The sequence below is a fragment of the Sorex araneus genome, chromosome 9, assembly GCF_027595985.1.
Source record: "Sorex araneus isolate mSorAra2 chromosome 9, mSorAra2.pri, whole genome shotgun sequence".
Classification (NCBI taxonomy): Eukaryota; Metazoa; Chordata; class Mammalia; order Eulipotyphla; family Soricidae; genus Sorex; species Sorex araneus.
In genome coordinates this window covers 15,817,071-15,843,376 of record NC_073310.1, presented here as the reverse complement: position 1 = coordinate 15,843,376, position 26,306 = coordinate 15,817,071, and the positions used below count along the sequence as shown (strand labels likewise).

Sequence of the window (26,306 nt, the reverse complement as noted above, 5' to 3'; positions counted from 1 at the left end):
TAAAACCTCTCTGCCTCTTACCCAGCGTTATACCCCATCTTCTTTCCAGCCCTCCTCTCCGCCCTGAGCTGCAGAAGCCTCGGGATCTCAGTGCCTGCTGCTTTTCCGCCCGTCTGCAGCTGGACTTGGCACTCCTCCTCGCAGACAGCTTGGTTTTTGTTCTCCTTGTCCGACCACATCAGTTACCATTCATCCATCTGCTTTCCAGCTTCCAAAATGCCGTGGATGACTTTCACCTGCCGGCTGCTTTACCAGTCTTCCCTCCCTCCTCCCTTCCCTTTCTTCCGTGGAATGACGGCTTTAACACATTCTTTCACTATTGTCTTAACGGGGGGTTTCAGACACATGGCGAGAAGCTTGAAGGTTTTCATTTGCTCTCGCCACCCGGAGGTCAGTTTGCCTGGCCTCCATCCAGGCCGTGGGCTGTGAGCATTCGGCAGCAGGTGCCGCTGTCACTGTGCTTGGTCCCAGGCAGGGTCCAGGACAGAGGAGGCCCTCGAGTGTTTGTGCAACAAATGCATGACTCGGTCTATGGGGCGGGATAGCACCGTAGCACTGTCGCACTGTCGTCCTGTTGCTCATCGACTTGCTCGAGTGGGCACCAGTAACGTCTCGATGGTGAGACTTGTTGTTACTGTTTTTGGCATATCAAATACGCCACGGGGAGCTTGCCAGGCTCTGCCGTGCTGGCGGGATACTCTCGGTAGCTTGCCAGGCTCTCCGAGAGGGACAGAGTGTGCAAGGCAAACTCCCTACCCCCTGTGCTATTGCTCCAGTCCTATGGGGTAGGGTGGGAGGCACAAACTCTGCCCGGCGGTGCTCAGGGCTCACTCCTGGCTGGGGGGAAACACGTGGGGTGATTAAGGTTAAACAAGAGTCGGCCGCATGCAAGGCAAGCGCCTCCCACCCTGCACTCTGCCTCTCCACCCCCCAAGTGAACACATTTCCAGCATCCTTTGTTGATTTTGCAGAGCGTTCATCTCCTTGATGTTAACTTAGCGCCAAGGGCTTCCCCTGCCACTGTGGATTCCACCCAGCACCGTGGAGACGCCGGTCTCCTTTGAACGCGGCTGGTAGTCACAGTATGCTCCGGTGACTGAGATTTCCCACTGGGCATTGTTATGCGGTGGGTTTTATTAAGTATCCAGTGATGAATCTATCTCCCGGTCTCTTATTAGCCCCCTGAAGCACACCCGAGATGCCCCAGCTGACTTAATCGCCGCCCTGTTCCCGGGCTCTGACAGATGTGTAATGTGCTGCTTCGGTTTTCGCCCTCTGATGGGACCCCTGAGAAGTGGGAGGGCCACTCTTTATCTTGTTCGCAGAGAGTGGGAGAAGCATTCCAGGAGGAAATGTAATTCATGTGGGCACATCTGGATTTTTTTTCCCCCTGTAAAGGACTGGCAGAGCTCTGTCTGGGACCCAGAGCACGGTTTGCAAACGGTGAATCTCCGCCTGTGAACATGGGTTCAGCAAGAGATGGTCGCCAAAAAACCAAAGTGGGGTGCGACCATTATGTGAAGCATTCAAAAAATCATGCATGGATTACTTGCAAAAAAAAAATGGGTGTAGTAATTATGTGGAGGAGGGGGAGGAGTTAGGCCATGAAGACAGTAAATTTTGTTATAGTCAAATTTAGGCTTTGAAAAAAAGTTCTGTGTGGGGGCAACTCAACAAACGCAGATATAGGTTATTTGTTTCTTTTTTTTGTTATAGGTTATTTGTTGATTTGCCTCTCCTGAGCGTTTCCCATTTTTCTTAGATTCAGGGTGCAGAAACAAGCAGGATGAAGTGGCTACTAGCAGACTGATCTGCCACGTAGGAAGCAAAACTGTATTTGACCTCTGATGCGCCCTCCTCTCTCCTCCTCATCTTAATCCTAAAAATGACAGAAACTGTGATGTCGTTGTAATCAGAGAGGGCACAGCTTAGGCTTTGCTGGGGGGAAGTGTGCCACCTCTTTCTTGAGATGAAGCCAGGGCAGGAGAAAGTCGTCTCCCACCCACCTCTGCAGTGAGGCATCCTCAGAAATACCTGAAACCTCTTCTTCAGAAACTTCATGTTTCTGTAAACAGCCCACAATTTGCAGAAATCTCTGTGCAATGGCAGGATTCTTTGACTGGAACCTTCTATAAATGAGCCTTACTGCTGCAGGCCTTGTGTTATTTGTTCTGTCTAGCTTCCACATTCTCAGTGGACTGTATGAGAGGCTGGGAATTGCACCCGGATTGGCCACATGCAAAGGAAGCATACCGTACTCTCTCTCCGGCCCCTATACCTTTCTACGGCATACTTAAGCTGTCCTGCCTGGACTCGCAGCCCCCTGCCACAGATGGAGTCACTTCGAGCCCCTCGTGGAATAAACTCAAACCCATTCATAACCCATCTCCTAAATGCTGTGTTTGCGGGAGTTGGGGACCTGGTAGAACACATGTTTAGCACGTGAGAGACCCCAAGTTCAATTCCTGGCACCCCAAGTCCACCTCGCACCCATGCATGTAGGAGTGGCCCTATTAATTTTTTTTGTTTAAGGTAACCGCTGAGTGGTTAAGGCGCTGACCCAAGTTTGATCCCTCGACTCTGTCCACAAGCTTCGCCAGGTATGGTCCTGGGGCGCTCCACCGTCCCCGCGCTGCCAGGACGGCCCTGGAAATCCACAGCGGCATATCCTCAGGCCTCTGCGTGGAACCATCTGCCCCGTTGGCGGAGAATCGCTGGTGCCTCCCCCCCCAAAAAAATGATAACAGCTGAATAACTGTGTTACAGGAATTTTGGAGCAGTTTCTGCTTTCACCCCACCTCCAGCTTACTAGCCACATTAATCATTCATAAACTTGGCACATTCCGTAAACTTTTTGCCTTACATTCTGCATTTACATGTAACCCTGAGGATAATCTGAATCAAATAAAACCATCTCTTTTTAGACTAATGAACAGCTTGGTAATTTGAAGACATCCAAAGACATAAATAAAAACAGAGTGAAATAAAAATTCAGAGTCTACCTACCGTTTATGAAGCAGCTTGGCAATAGCCATTCATTCAGTTTCGCAGATTTGGCACACCTGCCCCCGAAACCCTTCTAAACACCTCCTGTGAGTAGCAATACATTCTGGTTCTTTTCAGAAACTGATGCCCTGCCTTCTTCCTTGTCTTCTGTCTGGGATATCTGGGGAAATCAATGCAGTAATGTGGAAATACTTGGATTTGTAATCAGGTAGACATAGATTTAAACCCCAATTTTCCTCCCCCCACTTCTTAAAAAATTGATTTGACTTTGGACCCACGCTTAATAAGTCTTTTAGCTCACCTGTCAAGCGAAGGTAAAAATTTCCACCTTGAAAGGTCTAGTGGGGAGTTGGGATACTATAAATAAAAACTTATGCTATAACTCTTTGATCCAGAGAAATAGCGTTCTTTTTCAGATTTAGAGTCTTTGAAATCAGGGTGATTTTGCAATCAATAAAGCTTAATAAATATCAATATCTATTGATGATTATCAATAAATTATCATCCGTCATTGTTTGAGACTATTGCTATTTGTGGTGCATATTATACAGGTATTCTTTTTTAACCTTTATTTATTTTTTCAAAACAAAATAAAACTTTTTTTTACAGTTGAAAACAAAATCTTGGGTCCTGAATCCGTGATACTTCCAAGGTCTCTTGACCGAACAGGGCAGCAGCAGGCAAGGAAGCAAACGGGCCAATCCCGGTTATTTTGCTCAAGAGCATCACTCAGAGTAAGATGACCTGTGCCAGTCACGCTTCATGCACTGGACTACGTCTCCCCACACTGAGATGACCACCGGCAGCTTGGGCTTATTATTAGGGCCAGGGGGAACATTCTCAATCTTTCTCATCACTACAAGTTCATGGAAAGCAGGCCTGGAGCAGAGTGTCTAAGTTTAAAATTTTCTTTTTTAAAAAATTTATTATTATTATTATTATTATTAATTTTATTGAATCACTGTGAGATAGTTACAAGCTTTCATGTTTGGGTTACAATCTCACAATGATCAAACACCCAGCCCTCCACCAGTGCACATTCCTCACCACCAATATCCCAGGTATACCCCCCCATCCCACTCTCCCCCTGCCTCTATGGCAGACAATATTCCCCATACTCTCTCTCTACTTTTGGGCATTATGGCTTGCAGCACAGACACTGAGAGGTCATTATGTTTGGTCCATTATCTACTTTCGGCATGCATCTCCCATCCCGACGGGTTCCTCCAGCCATCCTTTTCTTAGTGATCCCTTCTCTATTCCATCTGCCTTCTCCCCTCCGCTCATGAAGCAGTCTTCCAGCTCTGGGGCAATCCCACTGGCCCTTGTCTCTACTGTCCTTGGGTGTCAGCCTCATTGTTGCTACCCTACACTCCACAAATGAGTGCTAAGTTTAAAATTTTCATCTGCAAATGGTCCCTGGTAAATACTGGCAACTCCAGTCTCATCTCCATTAACAAAATCTCCCCCCTGAATCATGAAATCCTTCATAACCCTGTGGAAGGTGCTCCCTTTGTATCCAATAGGAACCCCGTCTGTTCTGAACTCTCCAGTGCAGAACTGCCGAAAGTTCTCAGCCATCTTGGGCACCACGTCTGCAAAGAGCTCGATCTTCATGCGGCCCACCTCCTGCCAAGGACTCGGGGCTGTTAGAGGGGTGCCCCGCGGGGCTGCTCCCGCCGGCCCCATCCACGAGCTCCACTCCTCCCTTATTTTTTATTTTAATTTTTTTATTTTAATTTTAATTTTTATTTTTTATTTTTTGCTTTTTGGGTCACACCCAGCAATGCACAGGGGTCACTCCTGGCTCATGTACTCAGGAATTACCCCTGGCGGTGCTCAGGGGACCATATGGGATGCTGGGATTTGAACCCGGGTCAGCCGCGTGCAAGGCAAATGCCCTACCCGCTGTGCTATCGCTCCAGCCCCTATTTTAATTTTTTTAATTGAGTCACCAGGAGATACACAGTTACAAAGCCGTCCATGATCAGGTTTCAGTCATACAATCATCCAGCACCCCTCCCTCCTCCATGTCCATCTCCTACCACCAGTGACCCCAGTTTTTCTCACGGTCTCCTATGCAGAGCTTCTTAAAGAAATGTCAGCGTCAGTGTGAGGAGATACGGTATGCTTGACTCAGTGAGCAGTAGACAAACATGATGATGATGATGATGATGATGATGATGATGATGATGATGATGATGATGATGATGATGATGATTTTTCTTCAAAGAGTAAATGATGCTCAGGAACTTGGGATCTAACTCAGTGGTCAAGCAATTGCCTGCATGCCTCCCTGGGTTCTAGCCCTGGCATTGCTCCAAAGAGTAAAAATCACAAAGAATGTGAAAGGCTGAACTTCACTAATTTCCCGCCACTCTAACATGGGGTGCACTTGTGGTTTGTCGTAGAAACACAGCTCTAGAACCAAAATAATATGGGCCACAGTTTCATCACGTTCTGTCTCCACACACACATTGCGAAGGTAGAAGAGAGTCAATCCTATGAGACTTTGCAACGATGGGACCAGTGAGAGGAGTAGCGGGTAGAGGAAGAAGGTCAGAAATGAAGAACCATGGGCTGGAGTGATAGCACAGCGGGGAGGGCGTTTGCACACAGCCAACCTGTGTTCAAATCCCAGCATCCGATATGGTCCCCTGAGCACCGCTAGGAGTAATTCCTGAGTGCAGAGCCAGGAGTAACTCCTGTGCATTGTAACCCCTGTGCATTGCTGTGTATGACCCAAAAAGGAAAAAAAAGAAAAAAAATAAGAACCATAAGTTCTGTGCAAACATCAGAGTGTGGCTGAAAGAGAGCTGTGTTGGGGATAATCCTGTGTGCTGGCAGCTGTAGGGAAGGTCCGGGCGTCATTTCCCTTAAAGATTCTGAGGAGTTGAGAGGTATGGGTCCTGTGTGTTCACTTCAGAATTCTTAGCTTGAAATGCAGTCTTCTCCAATCCCAAACAACTGAGAAATTTTATTTATTAATAAAATAAAATTTATTATTTTATTTCGTTTTTAGTGTCAAGTGAATTAGAATTTATTCACTGTATCACTGTCATCCATTGCTCATCGATTTGCCCGAGCAGGCACCAATAACGTCTCCATTGTGAGACTTGTTACTGTTTTTGGCATATCAGATATGCCATGGGTAGCTTACCAGGCTCTGCCGTGCGGGCAAGATATTCTCAGTAGCTTGCTGGGCTCTCCAGGAGGGACGGAGGAATCGAGCCCAGGTCAGCACATCCAAGGCAAATGCCCTACCCGCTGTGCTATTGCTCCAATATTTATTAACATTTAGAAATAGATTTATGGTATCTAGTGAGCAAAAATATGGAATGAAGAATGATTCCAAGCTTTAGCTATAACAATTATCTTTATTTTTTCTTTTATGTATAATTGAACCTCTGTGAGATACACAGTTACAAGGTTGTTCATGATTAGGTTTCAGTCATACAAGGACTGAAATACAACTGAGAAATTTTAAAAGTAGCTTGCCAGAGACATCACTGACAGTTGTAATTAGAAGTTCTGTCAATATAACCTATATTTAATGTCAACTTGGATATTTTGGAAATTAAGCTAATGTTGAAAAGAAATTTAGAATCTTCACCCAAAAGAAATACAGTTCTTCCTCAGTGTGAATATATTGTTTCTTTTTTTATGGGGTTGGGGCGTGAAAGGGCAAATCTTGGTATAATATCTTCTTTCATTAGGGATTCCCCAAAAAGAAATATTTATGTGCTTACACACCCAAATAATCTCTGTGCCAAAGGAACAGTGATGAATGCCACATAAGGGAAATGACATTTTCAGGTTTTTTAATTAATGTAACAAGAGAGGGGAAGGAAGGCACTAATTTGGTACATTTGAAATTTAAATAATGTACAAAACAGAGTAAATGAATATAAATATATGTCTTTAAAATTACTTAATTTACTCAGTTTTATTGGTATTTAGCATCCGTAATAACAGCTCGCAGTAATTGAATACTTGCTGTGTGCTGGGCACAATTCTAAGCACTTTAAATGTATGCTTATAATAATGCCATGAGCTAGATATCATTCCCTTCACTCTACAGATAAGGAAACAAGGACAGAAAGAATAAATGACTTCCTTAAGGGAACAGAGCTAGCCAGAGGCAGACTCAAGCCTAAAGAGTGCTAATAACTGTTCTTCTGGATTTGTTCATTATTATTCAAGAAATAGAATCCAGAGTTGTTAGAGAGTTACTAAAATTTGATTAAAGCTATTAAAGTTTACCATTGAATTTTATCCTGGCTTAGAACTTAGAAGGGAAAAAATCAGTATGTATTTAAGATATACTACAAGTCTCATCTGTTCACATTGTCTTGTTACTTCCAAAAATGATACTCATTGTTTAACTAAGCTCGGAAATTCATTCTAACTAGTATATTATTGGCATTCAAATAAAGAACATGAAGTACAAGTCGGGGTAACTTTAATTTTAATTTTAATTTATTTATTTTTAAATTTTATTGAATCACTGTGAGATAGCTACAAGCTTTCACGTTTGGGTTACAATCACACAAACTCCCATTTCTCCACCAGTGCACATTCCCCACCACCAATACCCCTGGTAACCGCCCCCTTTTCCCACCCTCCCCCTGCCTCCATGGCAGACAATATTCCCCATACTCTCTCTCTCCTTTTGGGATTACGGCTTGCAGTACAGATACTAAGAGGGTATCATGTTCCATTACGTACTTTCAGCACCATCTCCCACCCTGACCGATTTTTCCAGCCATCATTTTCTTAGTGATCCCTTCTCTATTCCAGCTACCTTCTCCCCTCCACTCATGAGGCAAGCTTCCAGCTATGGAGCAATCCTCCTGGCCCTTATATCTACTGTCCTTGGGTGTCAGACTCATGTGATGTTATTCTATACTCCACAAATGAGTGCAGTCCTTCTATGTCTGTCCCTCTCTTTCTGATTCATTTCACTTAGCATGATACTCTCCATGTTTATCCATTTATAAGCAAATTTCATGACTTCATCTCTCCTAACAGCTGCATAGTATTCCATTGTGTAGATATACCAAAGTTTGTTTAGCCAGTCATCTGTTCTAGGGCACTTGGGTTGTTTCCAGATTTTGGCTATTGTGAACAGTGCTACAATGAACATATAGGTAGAGATGTCATTTCTACTGTGCTTTTTTTCATCCTCGGGATATATTCCCAGAAGTGGTATTGTGGGGACATATGGAACTTTAATTTTTACTAAGAACTCCTCTTCATATGAAAAGCTGCATGCGGGGCCAACAGATGAAAAAGCAAGTGGTCATGTCAGACGAACATTTGATAGTTGGGAGAAAAGGATGGCATTCACTTCCTGCGTTAATCATGGGAAGAGGAGACTTGAAACAGGCAGTAAAGGTTTGTGTTTGGGGTAACTCAGGGGCCTGGTGGAGTGTTTGATGAGACACAGGAAGGAGGATACCAGCTGGGAGCGTGGAGATTTAGACCCCAGTCCTGTTGATCCTAGTGACTTGAACATTGACCCAAATTGTTGCTATGGCAACTGGGATAGAGAAGGGATCTCTAAGCCAATGATGGTTGGAGGGATCACTCAGGATGGATCGCTCAGTGCTGAAAGTAGATAAAGGACCAAACGTGATGGCCTCTCATTATCTGTATTGCAAACCATAATGCCACAAAATAGAGAGAGAGTAAGAGGGAAATTGTCTGCCATGGGGGGTGGGGGCCAGGGGGCACCAGGGATACTGAGGACATTGGTGGTGGAGACTGTGCACGATTGGAGGGTTGGGTGAAACTCAAACATGAAAGCTTTGTAACTCTAGCTCACAGTGATTCAATAATTAAAAAAAAGACAGGGACAAAAAAGATTTAAAAAATTAAAAATAGTTGCTATGACTTCACCTTAGTTTGTAGATTTGAGACATTGAGAGTTAAGTTGTAAGAGAGTTTCAAATTCTGGTATAAACAACCCATCCAGGTGCTATGGATAACCAAAGTACTTAATTTTTTTAAACAGGTAAAGTTGATTTTTTTTTAATTGAATCATCGTAAGATAAACAGTTATGGCTATCCATGATTGGGTTTCAGTCATACAATGTTCCAACACCTATCCCTTCACTGGTGCACATTTTCCACCACCAATGTCCCCAGTTTCCCTCCAATCAATATAATCTCCCACCCAGACTGCCTCGGTAGCAGACACTCCCCCCCCCACCTCTTCTTCTGGGCATTATGGTTTGCAATATGGGTTTATCATGTATATCCTTTCCCTCTTTTCAGCACTTGGTTCTTGTCCGGAGTGATTATCTCCAACTATCATTGTCATAGTGGTCACTTCTGCATCCTTACTGCCCTCCCCACCCCCTACCCCACAGTGCCTTTACATTTGCGGCAAGTTTCCATTCATGGACCAGTCCTCCTGGCCCTTGTTTCTACTGTCCGTGGGTATTAGTCTCATATAACTTTTTTTTATATCCCACAAATGAGTGCAATAACTCTATATTTGTCCTCTCCTTCTGACTCATTTCACTCAGAATTATAACTCTCCATGTCCATTCATTTATAAGCGAATGTCATGACTTCATTTTTTCTAACAGCTGTATAGTATTTCATTGTGTAGATGTACCATAGTTTTTTTTTTTTTATCCAGTTGTCTGTTCTTGGGCACTCAGGTTGTTTTCCAGATTCTGGAAATTGTGGCTATTGTGAATAGTGCTGCAATGAACACACAAACGCATATGGCATTTCTGCTGTGTGTTTTTACACCCCCATGAGATATTCCAGAAGTGGTTTGCTGGGTCATATGGGAGATCAATTTCTAGTTTTTTGAGGAATGCCCATATTGTTTTCCAAAAAAGGCATTCCCACCAACAGTTTCTCAATGTCTCCCCACATTCACACAAGCACTTGTTGTTCTTGTTCTTTTGAATGTGTGCCAGTCTTTGGTGGGGGTGGGGGGTGGTGAGATGATATCTTATTGTTGTTTTGATTTGCACCTCCCTGATGATTAGTGATATAGAGCATTTTTTATGTGCCTTTGGCCACTGAATTTCTTCTTTGAGAAAGTTTCTGTTCCTCTTCTCATTTTTTGATGAGGTTGGATGTCTTTTTTTTGTAAAGTTCTACTAATGCATTATATATCTTTGATATTAGCTATTTATTTTGATATTAATATTTGATATTAGCTATCATGATGATGATGATGATGATGATGATGATGATTAAGCTATTAGTGCCTTATCAGATGGGTGCTGGGTAAATAATTTTCCCCATTCCATGGGCTGTCTTTGTATCTTGGTCACCATTTCTTTCGAGGTGCAGAAGCTTCCTAGTTTCATATAGTCCATTTGTTTATCTTTGCTTCCACTTGCTCACTCGGTGATGTTTCATATTTGAAGATGCCTTTAGCTTCAGTGTCATGGAGGGTTCTGCCTACGTTTTCCTCTATGCTCTTTAAAATAGCATGGTATTGGGATAAAGACAGACCCGCAGACAATGGAATAGAGTTGAATATTCGACACAGACCCTCAAATATACAATCACTTAATCTTTGATAAGGGAGCAAGAAATATGAAGTGAAGAAAGGAAAGCTTCTTCAACATGTAATGCTGGAAAAACTGGACAGCTGCATGCAAAAAAAAAAAGAAGAAGAAGGAGAAGAAGAAATAGGCCTCTTTCTAACACCAGGTACAAAAGTTGGATTAAAATGGATTAAAGACCTCAGTATCAGGGGGCTGGAGCGATAGCACAGCGGGTAGGGCGTTTGCCTTGCACACGGCCGACCCGGGTTCTAATCCCAGCATCCCATATGGTCCCCTGAGCACCGCCAGGGGTAATTCCTGAGTGAAGAGCCAGGAGTAACCCCTGTGCATCGCCAGGTGTGACCCAAAAACCAAAAATAAATAAATAAATAAAGACCTCAGTATCAGACCTGAAACCATAAGGTACATGGAATAAAAGGTACTTTAGAAGAAAAATTGGCCTTAACAGGCCGGAGTGATAATATAGGGTGGGGATAGGGCACTTGCCTTGCACACAGCCAACCCTGATTTAGTCCCCTGAACCCCGTATGGTTCCTTGAGCCCATAAGGAGTGATCCCCAAGGACAGAGCCAGGAGTAAGCCCTGAGCACCGCTGGGTGTGGCAAATGAACAAACGAAAAGTAGACCTTAGGATAAGTAACCTAAAGAACCATATTAAATAACTACCCAGTCACATGTACTTATCATTTGATTTAAACAAAGTTCGACCTTTGAGTACCATCTCTGAGGCTCCTTCCAGCTCTTAAACGCATCATCCCTTTCATATTCGAGTTTGGAGTCATCTTGACAGGGAAATAGGTTGAATTTACTGGAAGGAGCAGAGAGCTGAGATTGTGAGTCCTTTGTTCCTGAACAATCAAAATCCTGGAAAGTCCAGTGTGTGTTAGAAATTGTTCTTTTTTTAAAAAAAAAAAAACCCTTTATCGAGGTGTTGTGATATACAATAGTGTTAATAACAGATTCATGCATAGATCATTCCAACACAAAATCTACCACCTGAGTGCCCTTCACCACGGTCCTAAAGTTCCCTCCCATTCAGACCCCAACCACCGCTAAGCTCAGTTCTGTGAACCAACTCTCCAGGGCCATTGGCTTTGGCCATTTGTCACTCCTCTACTGTGTATCATTAAATCCGCACATGAGAACTGTCGTTCTCTTTCTTTCTCTTTCCTTCCTCTGCCTGACTCACTTCACTCAGGACAGAACCTCTAGTTCCATCCATTAGTGGCAAAATCCTTTCTTCCAGCTCCATAATATTCTATTGTGATCCATTCATCCATCGTCAGACATTTGTGCTCTTTCCATATGTTGGCTTTCAGACTAAGAACTACAGTACACATACGTGCACGTATTTCCTTTCAAATTAATGTTTTTGTATTTGAGGGGGGCAGATACCAAGAAGTGGTAACTCTGGGCCATTTTTTTTGGAGCAATCTCCATATTGCTTTCCACAGAGGTTGAACCAACGACATTCCCACCAGTACTGAATGAGAGTTCCTTTCCTCTCTGTATCCTCACCTGCGCTGGCTATTTCCAGATTTTTCTCATGTCTGTCATTCTCACTTGTCTCGCCTGCAGACAAGTGAGACAAGCAGAGCCTGGCAAGCTACCTATGGAGTATTCGATAAGCCAAAAACAGTAACAACAAGTCTCAGAATGGAGACGTTACTGGGGCCCGCTCGAGCAAATCGATGAGCAACGGGATGACAGTGATACTGTGATACGGGGATGCAGTGATACAGTGAGATAGTATCTCCGTGCTGTATTGATTTGCATTTCCCTGATTGTAAGTGGCAATGAGCACCATTTCATATGTCTAGGAGACATCCACCTATCTTCTTTGGGGAAGTGTCTGAAGAAAAGGTCCTTTGCTACCTTTGGGGAGAGCCAAGGTCATGGTCCTCCTGGGTGGCATCAGAGATTCTCAGTCATTTCTTCATTTCCTAACATCTCCCCAGGATCCTTAAAGCCTCCTTCCCATCTGCTTTCAAGATTTCTTATTTAAGTCGCTACGTGCTAACTCCTGCACATAAGCTATTTTTTTCCTTGGGCTCTCTTCCTTCCAAGAAACGTCTCCTCTGCTGCTTTCATTCACAGCTGCACAAATACATGTTTTTCGTCTGTCTCCCTCTCCTAATTTCTTCATTATACGCTGCCCAACTAATGCCAGATTTTATGATTCAGTGTAAATACTGTCTAAGAGAGATGATTGACTGCCTCCCGACCTCCTGTAGGACCGAGCTTTAAAGCCCACTGAAATTCAGGTTGGCCGGCCACCGTGGAATGGAAAAGTTTTGATTGGACTACAAGAGCATTATGGCCGAATGTTTCCTAACGCTGCTCATGTTATTGCCGGCGAAACTTGACGGAATTATGTCATAAAAATCTCTTTGGAAGCCAAGTTATTTTACCTGCCATTCTCCCAAGTCAAATGAAGATGTAAATGACACTGCCAATAGGAAACAGGTTTTTATTCCGTGAGCTCTTTTGTTTTTTGCTGTTCTTGTTGTTGTTTTTAATTCTCTTTCATTTTTCTTCCATTGCTGTTGTTGCCACACACACTTCTTTGTGGTGTTTGCTGGGGTCACAAGTTACTCTACACATTTGGGGCTGGAGTGATAGCACAGCGGGTAGGGCGTTTGTTTGCCTTGCATGCGGCCGACCCGGGTTCCATTTCCAGCATCCCATATGGTCCCCTGAGCACTGCCAGGGGTAATTCCTGAGTGCATGTCCAGGAGTAACCCCTGTGCAGACAACACTTTGTAGTTGTGCTTCTTGCACATATATCAGTTGCAGAACTCATGGGGGCGGAGAAGGGGCAGCAGGAAAGAGGCACATGCTTGGTTTGGCAGTACCCTGACACACTTGGTTGTGAGGTGTTGGGAATTGAACCCTGTATTGGGGCACCAGGGTGCTGTGGTGCTGCAGCCAAGATTTCAATTCCAGGGCTGTGCCAGGGTTCTAACCCACTGCCTCACCCTTGCAGAATAGGTGCCTTTGCCGTTGAGGCCTCCCTAGGCCTGGTGCATTTTGAGAAGATCATCTAAGTGAATTACTTCAAGTGAGTCAGGGCATTTGCCAGCAACCACTGCAAAGCAACTCTCTAATGGACTGAGTAGATCTCTGGGATCTTGACTGTTAATCGTGTGTGTGTGTGTGTGTGTGTGTGTGTGTGTGTGTGTGTGTGTGTGTGTGTCTGGTGGTGGTAGTTTGGGTTTTTTTTTTTATTCTCTTGGGGCCATACCCAGCAATACTCAAGGATTACTCCTGGCTCTGCACTCAGGAATTACTCCTGGCGGTGCACTGGGGACCCTAGAGGGTGCCGGGGATCGAACTCAGGTCGGCCATGTGCAAGGCAAGCGCCCTCCCCGCTGTGCTATCACTCTGGCCCAAGCAAGGTGGTTTTCCGTTGAATAAAACGTAACTAAACAAATGTGAGAGGAGAGAACGAGAGAAGTACACGTTCAAGAGAGAACAAACACTGGGATCTCCGAGAGCGGAAAATCAAGCAAGCGAAGATGCAGAAGACGTTAAGTGAGGCCCGTGCTCCAGGGAGAACACGCGCTCGCAGAGCAAGCCTGGCTGCCGATCCCATGGCCTAAGAGCAGCGTCGGTGGGAGCTGTTTGTAGACACCACCTCAGACAGTTGCAGCCTGCGGCGGCAGTGCGCGGCTGCTGGGACGTAAAGCAGGAAGGCGGGTCCCCGAGAAGGCGGGAGGAGGCACGTCTGTCCTGCTGACGTTCCGGTGTCTTTCTCCGGCGTTCCACACCGTCGCTCCGTTTGCAGCCCTTGAGGAGGAAGCCGCGCTCACTCTTCCGTTGGCTGCAGCCTGGCAGTGGCTGCACATATGCAGTACACAGATGCCTGTTGTATTGCATCAAGTTTACATGGAGCATCAAGTTTTTCTTTTTTTTTTCTAAAAAAAAAAAAACAAAACCATGAAACCATTATAAATTCTGGCAGTTTTTATGGTATAATTAAAATGTCGAACAGGATTCCTCTGGGAAACTAAATGCAACTCCACTATTTATAGAGCCAGCAGAGGTAGTGCTTCTTGCCAACTTTCATATCTTATGACCTATAAATTGCTCTTAATAGCTAATCTGTCATCCCAGCTCCTCATACCAGCAAGCTTGTTTCCTTATTAATCTGTTAATTTGCATCTGCAAAGGACATTTACAAATTCTTGGTTTGAAAACATGGCTGGGTGAAGGCTGGATATTATAAATAATTTATCACCTGTGATAGCAACTCTCAGGTCTAGGTAATAGATCTTTCTGACATTGTATTATTCTTCCAGCCCTAATATAATTTTGATAAAAGTAATTATTATGAAGGCTCCTCTGGCCCCCCTGTATGAGAGAGAGAGGCTGGCAGGTTACCTCGGGGAAGCTGTCACCATCACAGCCCGCTCTCTGAGCTCATGGTAATGGATTTAGTCTGACCATTTTAGGGTTTGGGCTCGTAGTCATGGATTTCGTCCAGCCGTGTTAGGATCTGGGTGCAGGAGAAGGTTGAACCCCACCTGGTGGTGCTCTGGGGCTATTCCTGAGTCTGCACCCAGATTCTCTCTTCCCAGGGCTTGGGGGGACTCTCTGCGGTGCTGGGAATTGAACCAGGATTGGCTCTCACCTAGGCAAGCACCTTCACCCTGTACTACCGCTCCAGCCCTGCAGAGCGACTGTTTCAACCAGAAACCAGTGCTTCTATGGAAGGAAGAGGCAGAGACACACCGATCTCTGTTACCTTTCCAGTGATAGGTGAGGGCTATTCCGCTAAGGCTAGGTCACGCCCAGGAGGGCCGTCTAGGTAGGTTGGGATAAGCCTGACCCCAGCTATTGAGGAGACGGTGACGACTACTGAAAACCACGTAGTTCAGCTGTTTCCCGTTTGCATGGTGTCATCGTCGGGCTGTGACTGTGCGTTCATGGTTCTTAGCTCACTCCGGCCCCAGCTCCCGCCCTGCCGTGCGCGTTAGTATTTGACTCTTTTCCAACTAGGTTTGTTTGCTTGTCTGCCCTCTCCCTGTCTTCCTTTGTCGCAGTGATGGGAGACACACACTTGGTGGTGGTGCTTTCGGGGGGGGGGAGGGGGGCGGGGGGCGGGGCGAAGCCTTCTGTTGTGCTCAACAGACTTGGTCGCCACGCAGGGTGTCACCTACCTGTGCCATGTCGAGTGGCACTACCACCAGCTTCCCACTCGAGCTGTCTGGCCGGGCTGGGGATCGAACTTGCAGCCTCACGCCCAGAGGGCGGCCATTCGAGAGCCCCTTCATACTTGATGATCGTCTGTGTGTCATTGATTCCCCGCCCTTCTCTGTTTTAGTTCAAAAAGGATTTGTGGAAGCAGGAAACAAACCAGAAGGGAATAAACGCAAGGAGTGAAAGGATGAGGGACGTGTCGTAGGCTGGAACCAAGTCTGTGTTTGCGCTTATGGGGCGGCTCCATCTGGCTGTGAAGGGAGGCTCCGAATTCAGCTGGGAGCTTCCTGGTGAGCCTTGCAAAAAGCTAGACTCGATCCACAGGAAAGATTCACTTCCAGGGGGTGGGGGCTGGAGTGATAGCACAGCGGGTAGGGCGTTTGCCTTGCACACGGCCAACCGGGTTCAATTCCCAGCATCCCATATGGTCCCCCGAGCACTGCCAGGGGTAATTCCTGAGTGCAGAGCCAGGAGTAACCCCTGTGCATCGCCGGGTGTGACCCATAAAACAAACAAGCAAAAAAATATTCACTTCTGGGGCTGAAGCAGTAGCACAGTGGGGAGCGTGCTTGCTTTGCGCGTGGCCAACCCAGATTCAATCCCCGGTACCCCATATGGTTCCCTGAGCCCCACTAGGAGTAATCCCAAAGCACAGAGCCAGGAGTAAGCCCTGAGCACTGCCAGGTGTCACCCCCCCACACACACAAAAAAAAAACAAACAAATAAATAAATAAATAAAAGAAACACTCCTTTGTTAATAGAACCACGGGAGGCTCCTTGGTAGAAAAATGATTGAAACACGAAAGAAAAAATGTTGTTTGTTCTTTAAAGATGAAGCTGGGGGGCCAACAGATAGGGGAGCAGTTAAGTTGCCTGCACTGCATGCAGCTGACCCGAGGTTCCCCGGCACCCCTTATATTCCACACAGCCCCACCAGGAGTGATCCTTGAGCACAGAGCCAAGAGGAAGCCCTGAGCACAGCTGGATGTGGACTGAAAACACTCCCCCCACCCCCAAAATTAAATTTGTCGCTACTATGCACTGTCCTTCAACAAATGACTTGTAGCATGTAAACATGTTGGTCCAGTTACATTTTTATGTAGAATTACTTATCAGCTCAGGTGAAGGGGCGGTTCGAAGACTGAGTATGCACACCAGATGGAGATTCCGTGGCACTTAGTATGTGGGGGGGGGGGGTGCGGGTGCCACAGGGCCTGAGCCAATCTTCCGTTTCATGGCTGGTGGCTGTTGGTTCCCCCTAAGCAGACAAGAAATCGGGGCAAATTTTACCGGGTAGACCTTTGTACCTAGGCTAATGCGGGTTTTTTGAAACTAGCTAAGTGACTTATTCTCACATCCAATTATTCTAAAATTTAGTTTTTTCTGTAAATACGCCTTAATGTTTATCCAGAAGCAGGGTGAGTCCGTCGAAGCCCATCCTCTAGCCGCCGGAGAGTGCTGACGGTGAAGACAGAGGCGGGGCAGGATTCGCATGGGTTCCGTAGTGGTCCGCTCGGCCAGATCAGGCTGCTAATGTCCAGGTCTCCGTGGCCTGGAGGCAATGAAAGGGAGGCGGCTCAAAGCGCCAGTTTACATGGTGTTCATGCTGGCGGCCCGGATCTGTTCCGCAGTGTTCATGACCCCCTGCCACCAAGCAGGAGTGATCCCCAGACACCGGGCTGGGAGTAACTCCTGAGCACCACCGGGCATGGTCAAAAAGAAAACTGAAAACAATAACAACAACAACAACAAAATGGTTTTTTACGCAACACATTGACAAAGACGCACTTCCCCCGTGTGTTCATCGCAGGCCAATCTGGGCTCCCTTCCCCACTGCCGTGATTCACTCTTGGTGCTCGGGGCGCAGAGCGTGAGTTTAGCGCTAAGACAAGCGAGAGCAGTGGGGGATTAGCGAGGGGCTCGTGCACTAGGTCCCTAAAGTGGCGAGCCTCTGCGGTCACTGCAGGTCGCATGGAAAGCAGTCTTCTTTCTGCTTTCCTGCTCGGGTGAAAAGGAGCCAATCCACGAGATCGGAAGATTGCTCTGAATACCACTAACGCTGGCATTTAGAGCGATGGTACAACAGGTAGGGCACTTGCCTTGCATCTAGCCAAACAGGTGTGGTCCTGGACACCCCGTAGGGTCCCCCAAGCACCTCCAGGAGTGCAGAGTCAGGAGTCAGCCCTGAACATCAGTGGGTGTGGCCCTAACCCCAAAATGAATGAACATCACGGATGCTTCAAATACATCTTTGGAGGGGGTGTGGTGGTCCGTGCAGTGCTCAGAGGACCTGGAATCCTCCCCTAGCTGTACCCAAGGCCGGGTGGTTCAGTGGTAGGGCCCAAAGATGCAGTGAGATGCAGTGCTGCTCAGCCCCACTGCCAGGGACCACCAAGGCCACATGTGGAGAGGCTGAAGGGCCATGAAGTCTAAACCCAGCGATGCTTGGGAAACCCCATGGTGTGCCAGAGTCCCGAGCAGGCAAGCTGGATACTCCTGACTCTTGTTCTATCTCAGTGCCCTCTTCAAGGATCACTTATTTGCATCCTAGTGAGCTATTATTGTAGTTAACTGATTTGTTATTGTTATAACTGACCCGCCTTTGTCTGTAAACTTTATGAAAACACATGAATATGCAGATTTAATTGTGTCAGTAGCTTGTATAAGAGAGAGAGAGAGAGCAAGCAGCCTCCGACCCTCATCAGGAGCTCTGGGTTCAGTTCCCAGCACCACACAGTTCCCTGAGCATCGTGGGTAGTAATAGGGCCAGAGGAGCCCCCTCCACCCCCGCTTAAGTACTCCTGGATGTGGCTCAAACATGAAACAAGACAAACACCTGTGACTCCCGTGGTTCCGGATGGATTGCAGAGTCTCCAGTAGAGACCAAATTGTGTGCCGTCAGATGGGCATGAGAAACCTCACGTCTGAATATTGGCTCTGACATGGCTTTTCTATGCATTGTGTACTTTTCTGCGTGCAGCCTGGTCTCCTTGAACGAGCTTTATCTCCTCCTGGATATCATAGCACCGAAGAGCGTTGTTAGAATAATCCAATGCAACAACACTCAGGGACAATGCCTCAGCTTTCCTAAGTGGATGGACAGAATTCATCCCAACTTTGCTGATTTTCCACACTTCCCTCCCGTTTACTCTCCCTGCAGGTCTAAGTGGCATCTGGTTCTCCAGCATAACACGTTCTTCAGACTTCGTGCCTTCGCGCATGCCATTTCTATTCTCCCAGAATTACCACCAACCCCTCTGAAACTCATGCTGTGCATATTTAATTTTAATTGATAGACCGTTCTGGAGCTGTTTCAGATGCACAGAAAATTGAACATCCAGTGTTTTCACACGCTTTCTTCCTTCCCACATTCGGTTCCCCCTTCTGCTAGCATCTTCCATCACCGCGCGGTATTCGTCACAATTAACAAGACCATCTTGATGTAGTAACTAAAATTCATAGTTCACTTGAGCATCCGACTCTTGTGTGGCGTGCTCTCTGGGTCTTGACAAATGAATAAAAATCTGTGTCCATCATTACACTGTCGCACACAATTGTTTCTATGACAAAAAAAACTGTGCCCCACCCCTCACCCTTTCCTCTCATTTTCCTAAACCCTGACCTCTGAACCTTTTCAGTCACAAAAGCCTTGCCTTTTCCAGAGTATTAGATGATGCGAATTATACAGTAGCCTCTTTAGACTGTCTTCTTTGATTACGCTATAGATGTTTAAGGTTCTGAGGAGCCCAGTGGATAATTTCTCCTAGGCACTGAATCCTATGTATGACATGCTGAGGTTCTACCGGAGTTTATCTGTTTATCTATTGAAAGGCTTATTGGTTTCCTCTAATTTTCAGCATTTGTAGATAAAGTTGTTATGGACATTGGTGTGGGCATAGGGTTTTTTTTTTAAATCTTATTAGGGCGAACAGCTGGGAATGCAATTATGTATGGTGAAATTAGGATTGGTTTTGTGAGAGACTGCTACCTAGCTTTCTAAACAGCTGTCTTATCTTATGCTCTCACCAGTAACAAGCCAGAGTTCAGAGTTCCTGTTGATTCATATCCCCCCAGCCCTTGGCACGGTCAGTTGTTTTGGATTTTAGCAATTCTAATAGGTATGCAGTGCTTTTTCACTGCTATTTTAACTTAGAATTCCCTAATATCCTGATCTGAAGCATCTTCTCCTAGACTTACGTAACATTTGTGTATTTTCTTCAGTGAGATTGCTGTTTAGACATTTTGTCCATTTTTAGGTTGAGATTTTTGTTTTCTCATTTGTTGAATTTGACTCTGTGTGTGTGTGTGTGTGTGTGTGTGTGTGTGTGTGTGTGTTTGGATATAAGTACTTTATCAAATACATGTTTTGAAATTTTCTTCAGACCCATGGCTTATTTTTGTTCTTCTTTTAATAGTATTCCTTGGTATTTATCTCTTAGCAGAATTTAAAATTCACCTTATTAATAGAGTTCACCTTATTAAAATTTTCTTTCATGGATCATGGTTTAGTGTCAAATCTAAAACACTCATTGCTAACATGATTGGTCAGCAATCACCAACTTTTCTCCTGTGTTATTTTCTACTAATTTCATAGTTTTACTTTTGTATTGGTATTTGTCATTCATCTTGAGTGAATTTGTGTGGCTGACAAAAGGTTAACATCTACATTCACTTTGTTCAGTTGGTGCAAGGTTATTTGTTAAAAAGACAATTCTTTTTTCATTGAACTACCTTTTGTTCTTTATCAAAAAACTAGTTAACTAAGGACCTAAGCAATAGTATAGTGGATAGGGTGCTTGCCTTGCATGTAACCAACCCAAATTTGATCCCTGGCATCCCATATGGTCCCCCGAGCCCACCAGGACTGATCCCTGAGCACAGAGCCAGGAGTAAGCCCTGAGTAGTGCAGAGTTTGGACCTCCTCTAAAAACTAGTTTACTGTATTTTTATGAGTCTAAAGAAGTTTCCTGAGCACACAAATGAATGAACAAATGAATCAACCAATCAGGAAGCCCCTTACACTTCCGTCTCTGACAAGTTTTGACACTTGAAGGAAAGTGATTTTTACCAACATTAGAGTCGATATGGCAGTTGTTCTAAAATTCCCATGAATAACAGAAAAGCAATAGGAATAGTAATTTGGTTTTCAGCATAGGAAAATATTTCCCACCATGACAATTTTTTGTGTACTTAACTCTGGCCCCCGTGTGGTCTAGCTTACTGCTCTGTTTTCTGAGCAACCTGTGCCGTATCTTTGTAATGAATAGAGTTAAGTGAGTGTGATCATGGCTGGATTAGAGGGAAAAACTAAAAATGTAACTGCGGAAAGCATCTCCTGTGTTCTCAGCACTGACATAGGCTCTTCACAAAACATTATCTAATTTAGTCCTTATTAAGGCATCACATGGGCTGGAGCCATAGCCCAGCGGGTAGGGTGCTTGCCTTGCACGAGGCTGATCTGGCTTTAATTCCTCCGCCCCTCTCAGAGAGCCCAGCAAGCTACCAAGAGTATCTCGCCCCCACAGCAGAGCCTGGCAAGCTACCCATGGTGTATTCGATATGCCAAAAACAGTCACAACAAGTCTCACAATGGAAACGTTACTGGTGCCCGCTCGAGCAAATCGATGAGCAATGGGATGACAGTGATACAGTGATCAAGGCATGGTGAGTTCTTCATAGCCCAATTTTACAGATGAGGAAACTGATGCTCAGAGACATTCTGTATTCTTGGGCAGTATCATGCGGTGTGTCTTTTGATCCCAAGCATGACTGCTCCCAGAGTCTGCTCCTGTTTTTCTAACGTCTTTCTTGGCCTGATGGATTGTAGGTAGGTACCCCACACTTGGGTTTGTGGGCACTGAAATGGCAGAGAATAAAAAGTACTTACGGGTTGAAGGCAGGGGAGAAGAGCAGCCATTGTTTCTGGTACCAGTGGACCCCTGCTCACCTGCTTATATTCTCTACAGTGTGCCCTGAGTCCTACCACGTCATAGAATCATTACAAAGCCTACATGTTCTACAGGCAGAAAACATGCTACACGAGAGCAAAAACATGTCACCACAATGATGTTTGGACTGTATCTTGTGTCTCCAACTCAGAGCCCCTTACGGGTGGGTGACTTGGAAGAACTCCAAGCACGTTTTCTGCCCTAGGTCCCTCACCCTCGAACCTGATTGGCCCTCTGTAGTTCTTCTGCGACCCCTGGGCTCACAGCAAGGGGTGACAGCCTCGTGTGGGCTCCGTCTGCAGCTGGGAGTCGTGCTTTGGCAAGGACGGGAGTAGTTTGTTTCTTGCACAAAGAGGAAAGCATTATTTCAACCAGATCGTTGGTTAGAATCACTTGTCTGTGTGCGTTTTAGGATTCAAATACAGATGTTCCAAAATGTTTCCACTGTGGGGAAGCAGCTGCTACTATTCTCGCTCAGAAATCTCCCAGAGATTAATATACAAAGGCGGAGAGAACCTGGGTGGCAAATGCGGCATCTGCCTGAGGTGGGGCCTGTGATTTCCCCATAGATAGTAACACTTCAGATTCTTGCTAACAGCCCGAAACCATTTCTCAGATCTCAGCTTTATGCTAGGGAAGGAGGACAAAGAGGCGTGATTAATCTGTAATTCACAATAGCTAATAAATATCATCGCACGTTTGACGGCCCGGGGGCTGTCAAACACTGGGCTTCCTTTTTGGGTGGCAACCGAATTCGAGATGTTTGGCCCTAATGGCTGATGTTTTCAGCTGTCATGACAAGCACCTTCCGACAGAGAGCAACGCAGCCAGCCTGCAGCCCCCAGACACCGGTCCGCACCTTAGTGAAACCTTCGCAGAGAACCCGAATGTTTACCCAGGACATCCACGCAGCCCTCCGTCCTTGGGATATCATTTTAGCCCCCGGGAAGCCAGTAGGTACACTTTCATAGCCAGCACAATTCATGAATTTTCTTAGAAAGCAGGCAGAGACATGGCAACGACTCTCTCGGGCTTACCCAGAGACTGCCTCGGAGCCGGCATCCACATCCATCCGTTCATACACTAGACCAAGACTGTCTCGTTTCACGGGCTGTGCCGTGCGCGTCGTAAATCACAGCATCCTTTCCAGGGCTGTGGGTTTCCAAGACACCCACGGCCGGGACTCCAGCTTGACAGGAATGGCCTGGTAATGGCAAGGTACCAACTGAAGAGTGAAGGCAGGCCTGCCTCCCCCCTCCCCTGCACGCGCGCACACACACACACACACACACACACACACACACACACACACACGCACGCACGCACGCATGCACATACACACACACACACACACACACACACACACACACACACACACACACACACACACCCCAGGGAGGAAGTGCCCACATTCTCTCTCTCCTTATGTTAGGGGAGCTTCAGCAAGACAGCGTCTGTGTCTCCCTGGCATCGAGGGAAATGCCGAACCCGAGGCTGGCAATCCCAGGGCTATCATTTGGCCTTGCCGGGAACCATAAGTTTCTAAGAACAGTGATGCACGGGGTGTTGTTCCTGCCCCAGGCCCTATAAATCCATCCCCCGCCGTGCTCACGGGCTCATTGCCTCCAACCAGATCCCCTATTTGGAATTATCTAGTGAATTATTTATGGTTTACACATTTGACAGAGGCTTACGGCTCAGCGAGGAAGCAGCTCGGTTCCTGGCTTACTGAGGATGCCCAGAAATGCCGGTCGGGAAGACAGAGGAAGTCCAGGGGCTCCAGGTCCCAGAGCTAATAAAGGGCAGCGCTCGTTTCGAAGCGAGTGTGTCCGATTCTGGGTCATCCCGGCTCCGTAATGAAAGAGCCGTGTGTCTCTGACGCCCGGGACGGCCAAGATTTGCGGCGGGAGGTTTTGTGGACTGTGTCCGACTCCCTCGCCAGGCTTGGATAGAGAAGAATCCCAGCGGGTAAAGAGGGGAGGGCTCAGGACAGAGCTAGAGGAAGGAGGCTGGGTCTGCAGGCCTGCAGCCAAGCGGGGGAAAGAGACTTTGGGGGTGGTTGGGGGGGGTGGGTAATGGGAGAGTTGCGAGCAGGGCAAAGGCTGGCGTGCACCGTGCCGGCGGGGAACCCCTGACTTCCCGTCCTGCCGTGGGGTGCTGAGGCCAGAGGCTTTGCTGACCGCGTTGCTGCTTCTGCCAGAATCACACCCAGAGCTGCTCTCCACCCCTCCACCCCTGTGTGTATTGGGGGTGGAATGGTGGTGGCGGAGTGGAGGGGGGAGGAGGGGGCAGGGAGGTGCTGATTTCTAAATATCTCTTTCCTCTTGTTTTTCTAAATCTTTTTGTTAGCACATTAGCGAAACGGCCACCGCAGCTTAGAATGCTCTGGAAACTTTTCGCCTTTTCCCAAGTTGGGATGACATGTACATCCCCAGCTTTGAGGCCCCCCCGCCAGCCCTCCCCCCTCTGAGGGTCACTTGGCAACTGGCCACACCCTTTGCTCTCCCTGGATCCTGCATTCATGTCAGGAAAGAGGCGCATCATGAGGAAAGGGGGCTTGGGGGGTGGGAATATCTCCTAGTTCTAGGCACAGGGTGATAAGGAAGGAGGGGGAGGCAAGCCTCCGGCTTTCCGGATATCCGGACTGGCCCGCCCCGAAAAACCTTGTCCATCAACACAGGACAAGAGGCATCCAGGAAGAGTCTAGAACCTTTAGGTCATGGGGCTGGAGCGATAGCACAGCGGGTAGGGCGTTTGCCTTGCACACGACCGACCCGGGTTCGATTCCCAGCATCCCGTAGGGTCCCCCGTGAACCGCCAGAGTGATTCCTGAGTGCATGAGCCAGGAGTAACCCCTGTGCATCACCGGGTGTGACCCAAAAAGCAAAGGAAACAAAAAAAGGCCACTACGTTCCTAAGATGATGGTCACGTAGAAGACAGCCTGTTCTTCCGGGGGGCAGGAATTAAAAGTGGCCGATGACGGCCCTGTGGTCCTTCCTTTGCAGCTTGCGGTTGGCTTGTGCTTGCTGGAATGAAAGTTCTGTCCAGACCCATTAGGAATTGGAGTAGGATGATGACAGCAAACTCAGGGGCATTTTTTTTTCTTCTCAGCTGAGATCAACCACGGCCATTTTCTGGTGGGCTTCCACTTCTCCGATTTAGCCTCTCTCCTTCTCTCTCTCTCTCTCTCTAGGCAGCTTCATCCGCCCTGAGCAGTCTGGGCCACGTGTACACCGCCATCGGCGACTACCCCAACGCCCTGGCCAGCCACAAGCAGTGCGTCCTCCTGGCCAAGCAATCCAAAGACGAGCTCTCGGAAGCGCGGGAGCTCGGCAACATGGGCGCCGTGTACATCGCCATGGGCGACTTCGAGAACGCCGTGCAGTGCCACGAGCAGCACCTGAAGATCGCCAAGGAGCTGGGCAACAAGCGCGAGGAGGCGCGCGCCTACAGCAACCTGGGCAGCGCCTACCACTACCGGCGCAACTTCGACAAGGCCATGTCCTACCACAACTACGTGCTGGAGCTGGCGCAGGAGCTGGCGGAGAAGGCCATCGAGATGCGGGCCTACGCGGGCCTGGGCCACGCCGCCAGGTGCATGCAGGACCTGGAGAGGGCGAAGCAGTACCACGAACAGCAGCTGGGCATCGCGGAGGATCTCAAGGACCGGGCCGCGGAAGGGCGCGCGTCCTCCAATCTGGGTAAGACCCCCCACGATCCGGGCCAGAGAGATCATACGGGGTGCGGGGCACTTGTCAGGCTCGATGCCGACCCCAGTTCCATCCCCAGCGTCGCAAATGCTCCTTGACCTGCCCAGGAGTTATCCCTAAGCACAGAGCCAGGAGGAAGCCCTGGGCTCTGCCCTGGGGATGGGGGATGGGTCGGTCCATTCCCCTACAAAATGACAACAAAACAAAGAGAAATAAAGATTGCAAGGTCCAGGAATCCATGCACTGGGCTGGAAAGAGCTTAAGCTGGAGGCGCCCGTCATTTTTTTTTTTAAACAGGAATCAGGGTGTTTGTATTCCAGAGACCTGCCTCGTCCTGTGTGTTGTATATTTCCCTGAGCGCTATTTCCCTGGAGCCTGCTCGCTCTAAATCACACCCTGCTGTCACCGCAGTGCTCTAGGGATCAGAACGCGGAGAGTCCCTGGAGGAACAAACATCCCAACCTTCTAATCTGTCCAGAGGAAAGAGCGAGCCGATGGATCTAATGAAAGGGGAGGGTAATGAAATGAGGATACACAGCTACATTTGGGTTAAATGAAAGAGAAGCCGGGAGGTGGTCATCAACAAAAGGGGAGTGGAGAGGAGTTTTGCTTACCAGGATTTCTTGACTTTAACTTTCCAGAAAATATTGGTTTTATTTTTCCCCCCCTCTCAAAAGTAAGTGTATTCACAAGTCTGAGTGACCCCACCCCCTCCTGTCGGCCAGGCAGGAGTCCTCCTTGCTGGGGTCGTTTTGGTAAAACTGACCGAAGTAGTTTTTGAATGCTCTATTTAAAATAAGATTTATAATCCTTGTTTGGGAGAGTACTGGGTGACCATAAAGATGTTTGTCAAATTTGAGGAAGTCTGTTTATAACAGTAAGAGACATTAAGATTTGG

At 47.0% G+C, this 26,306-nt stretch overlaps 1 protein-coding gene across 2 annotated transcripts in view; it reads left to right on the top strand.

Moving 5' to 3' along the window:
- Window positions 1-26,306, top strand: part of TTC28 (tetratricopeptide repeat domain 28) — a 724,018-nt gene that overhangs the window by 523,968 nt on the left and 173,744 nt on the right. For both annotated transcript variants that reach the window (XM_055146863.1, XM_055146864.1), the window contains one exon: window positions 24,892-25,399. In XM_055146863.1, coding sequence (XP_055002838.1) covers window positions 24,892-25,399 — 508 coding nt within the window. The remainder of the gene's footprint in view (window positions 1-24,891; window positions 25,400-26,306) is intronic.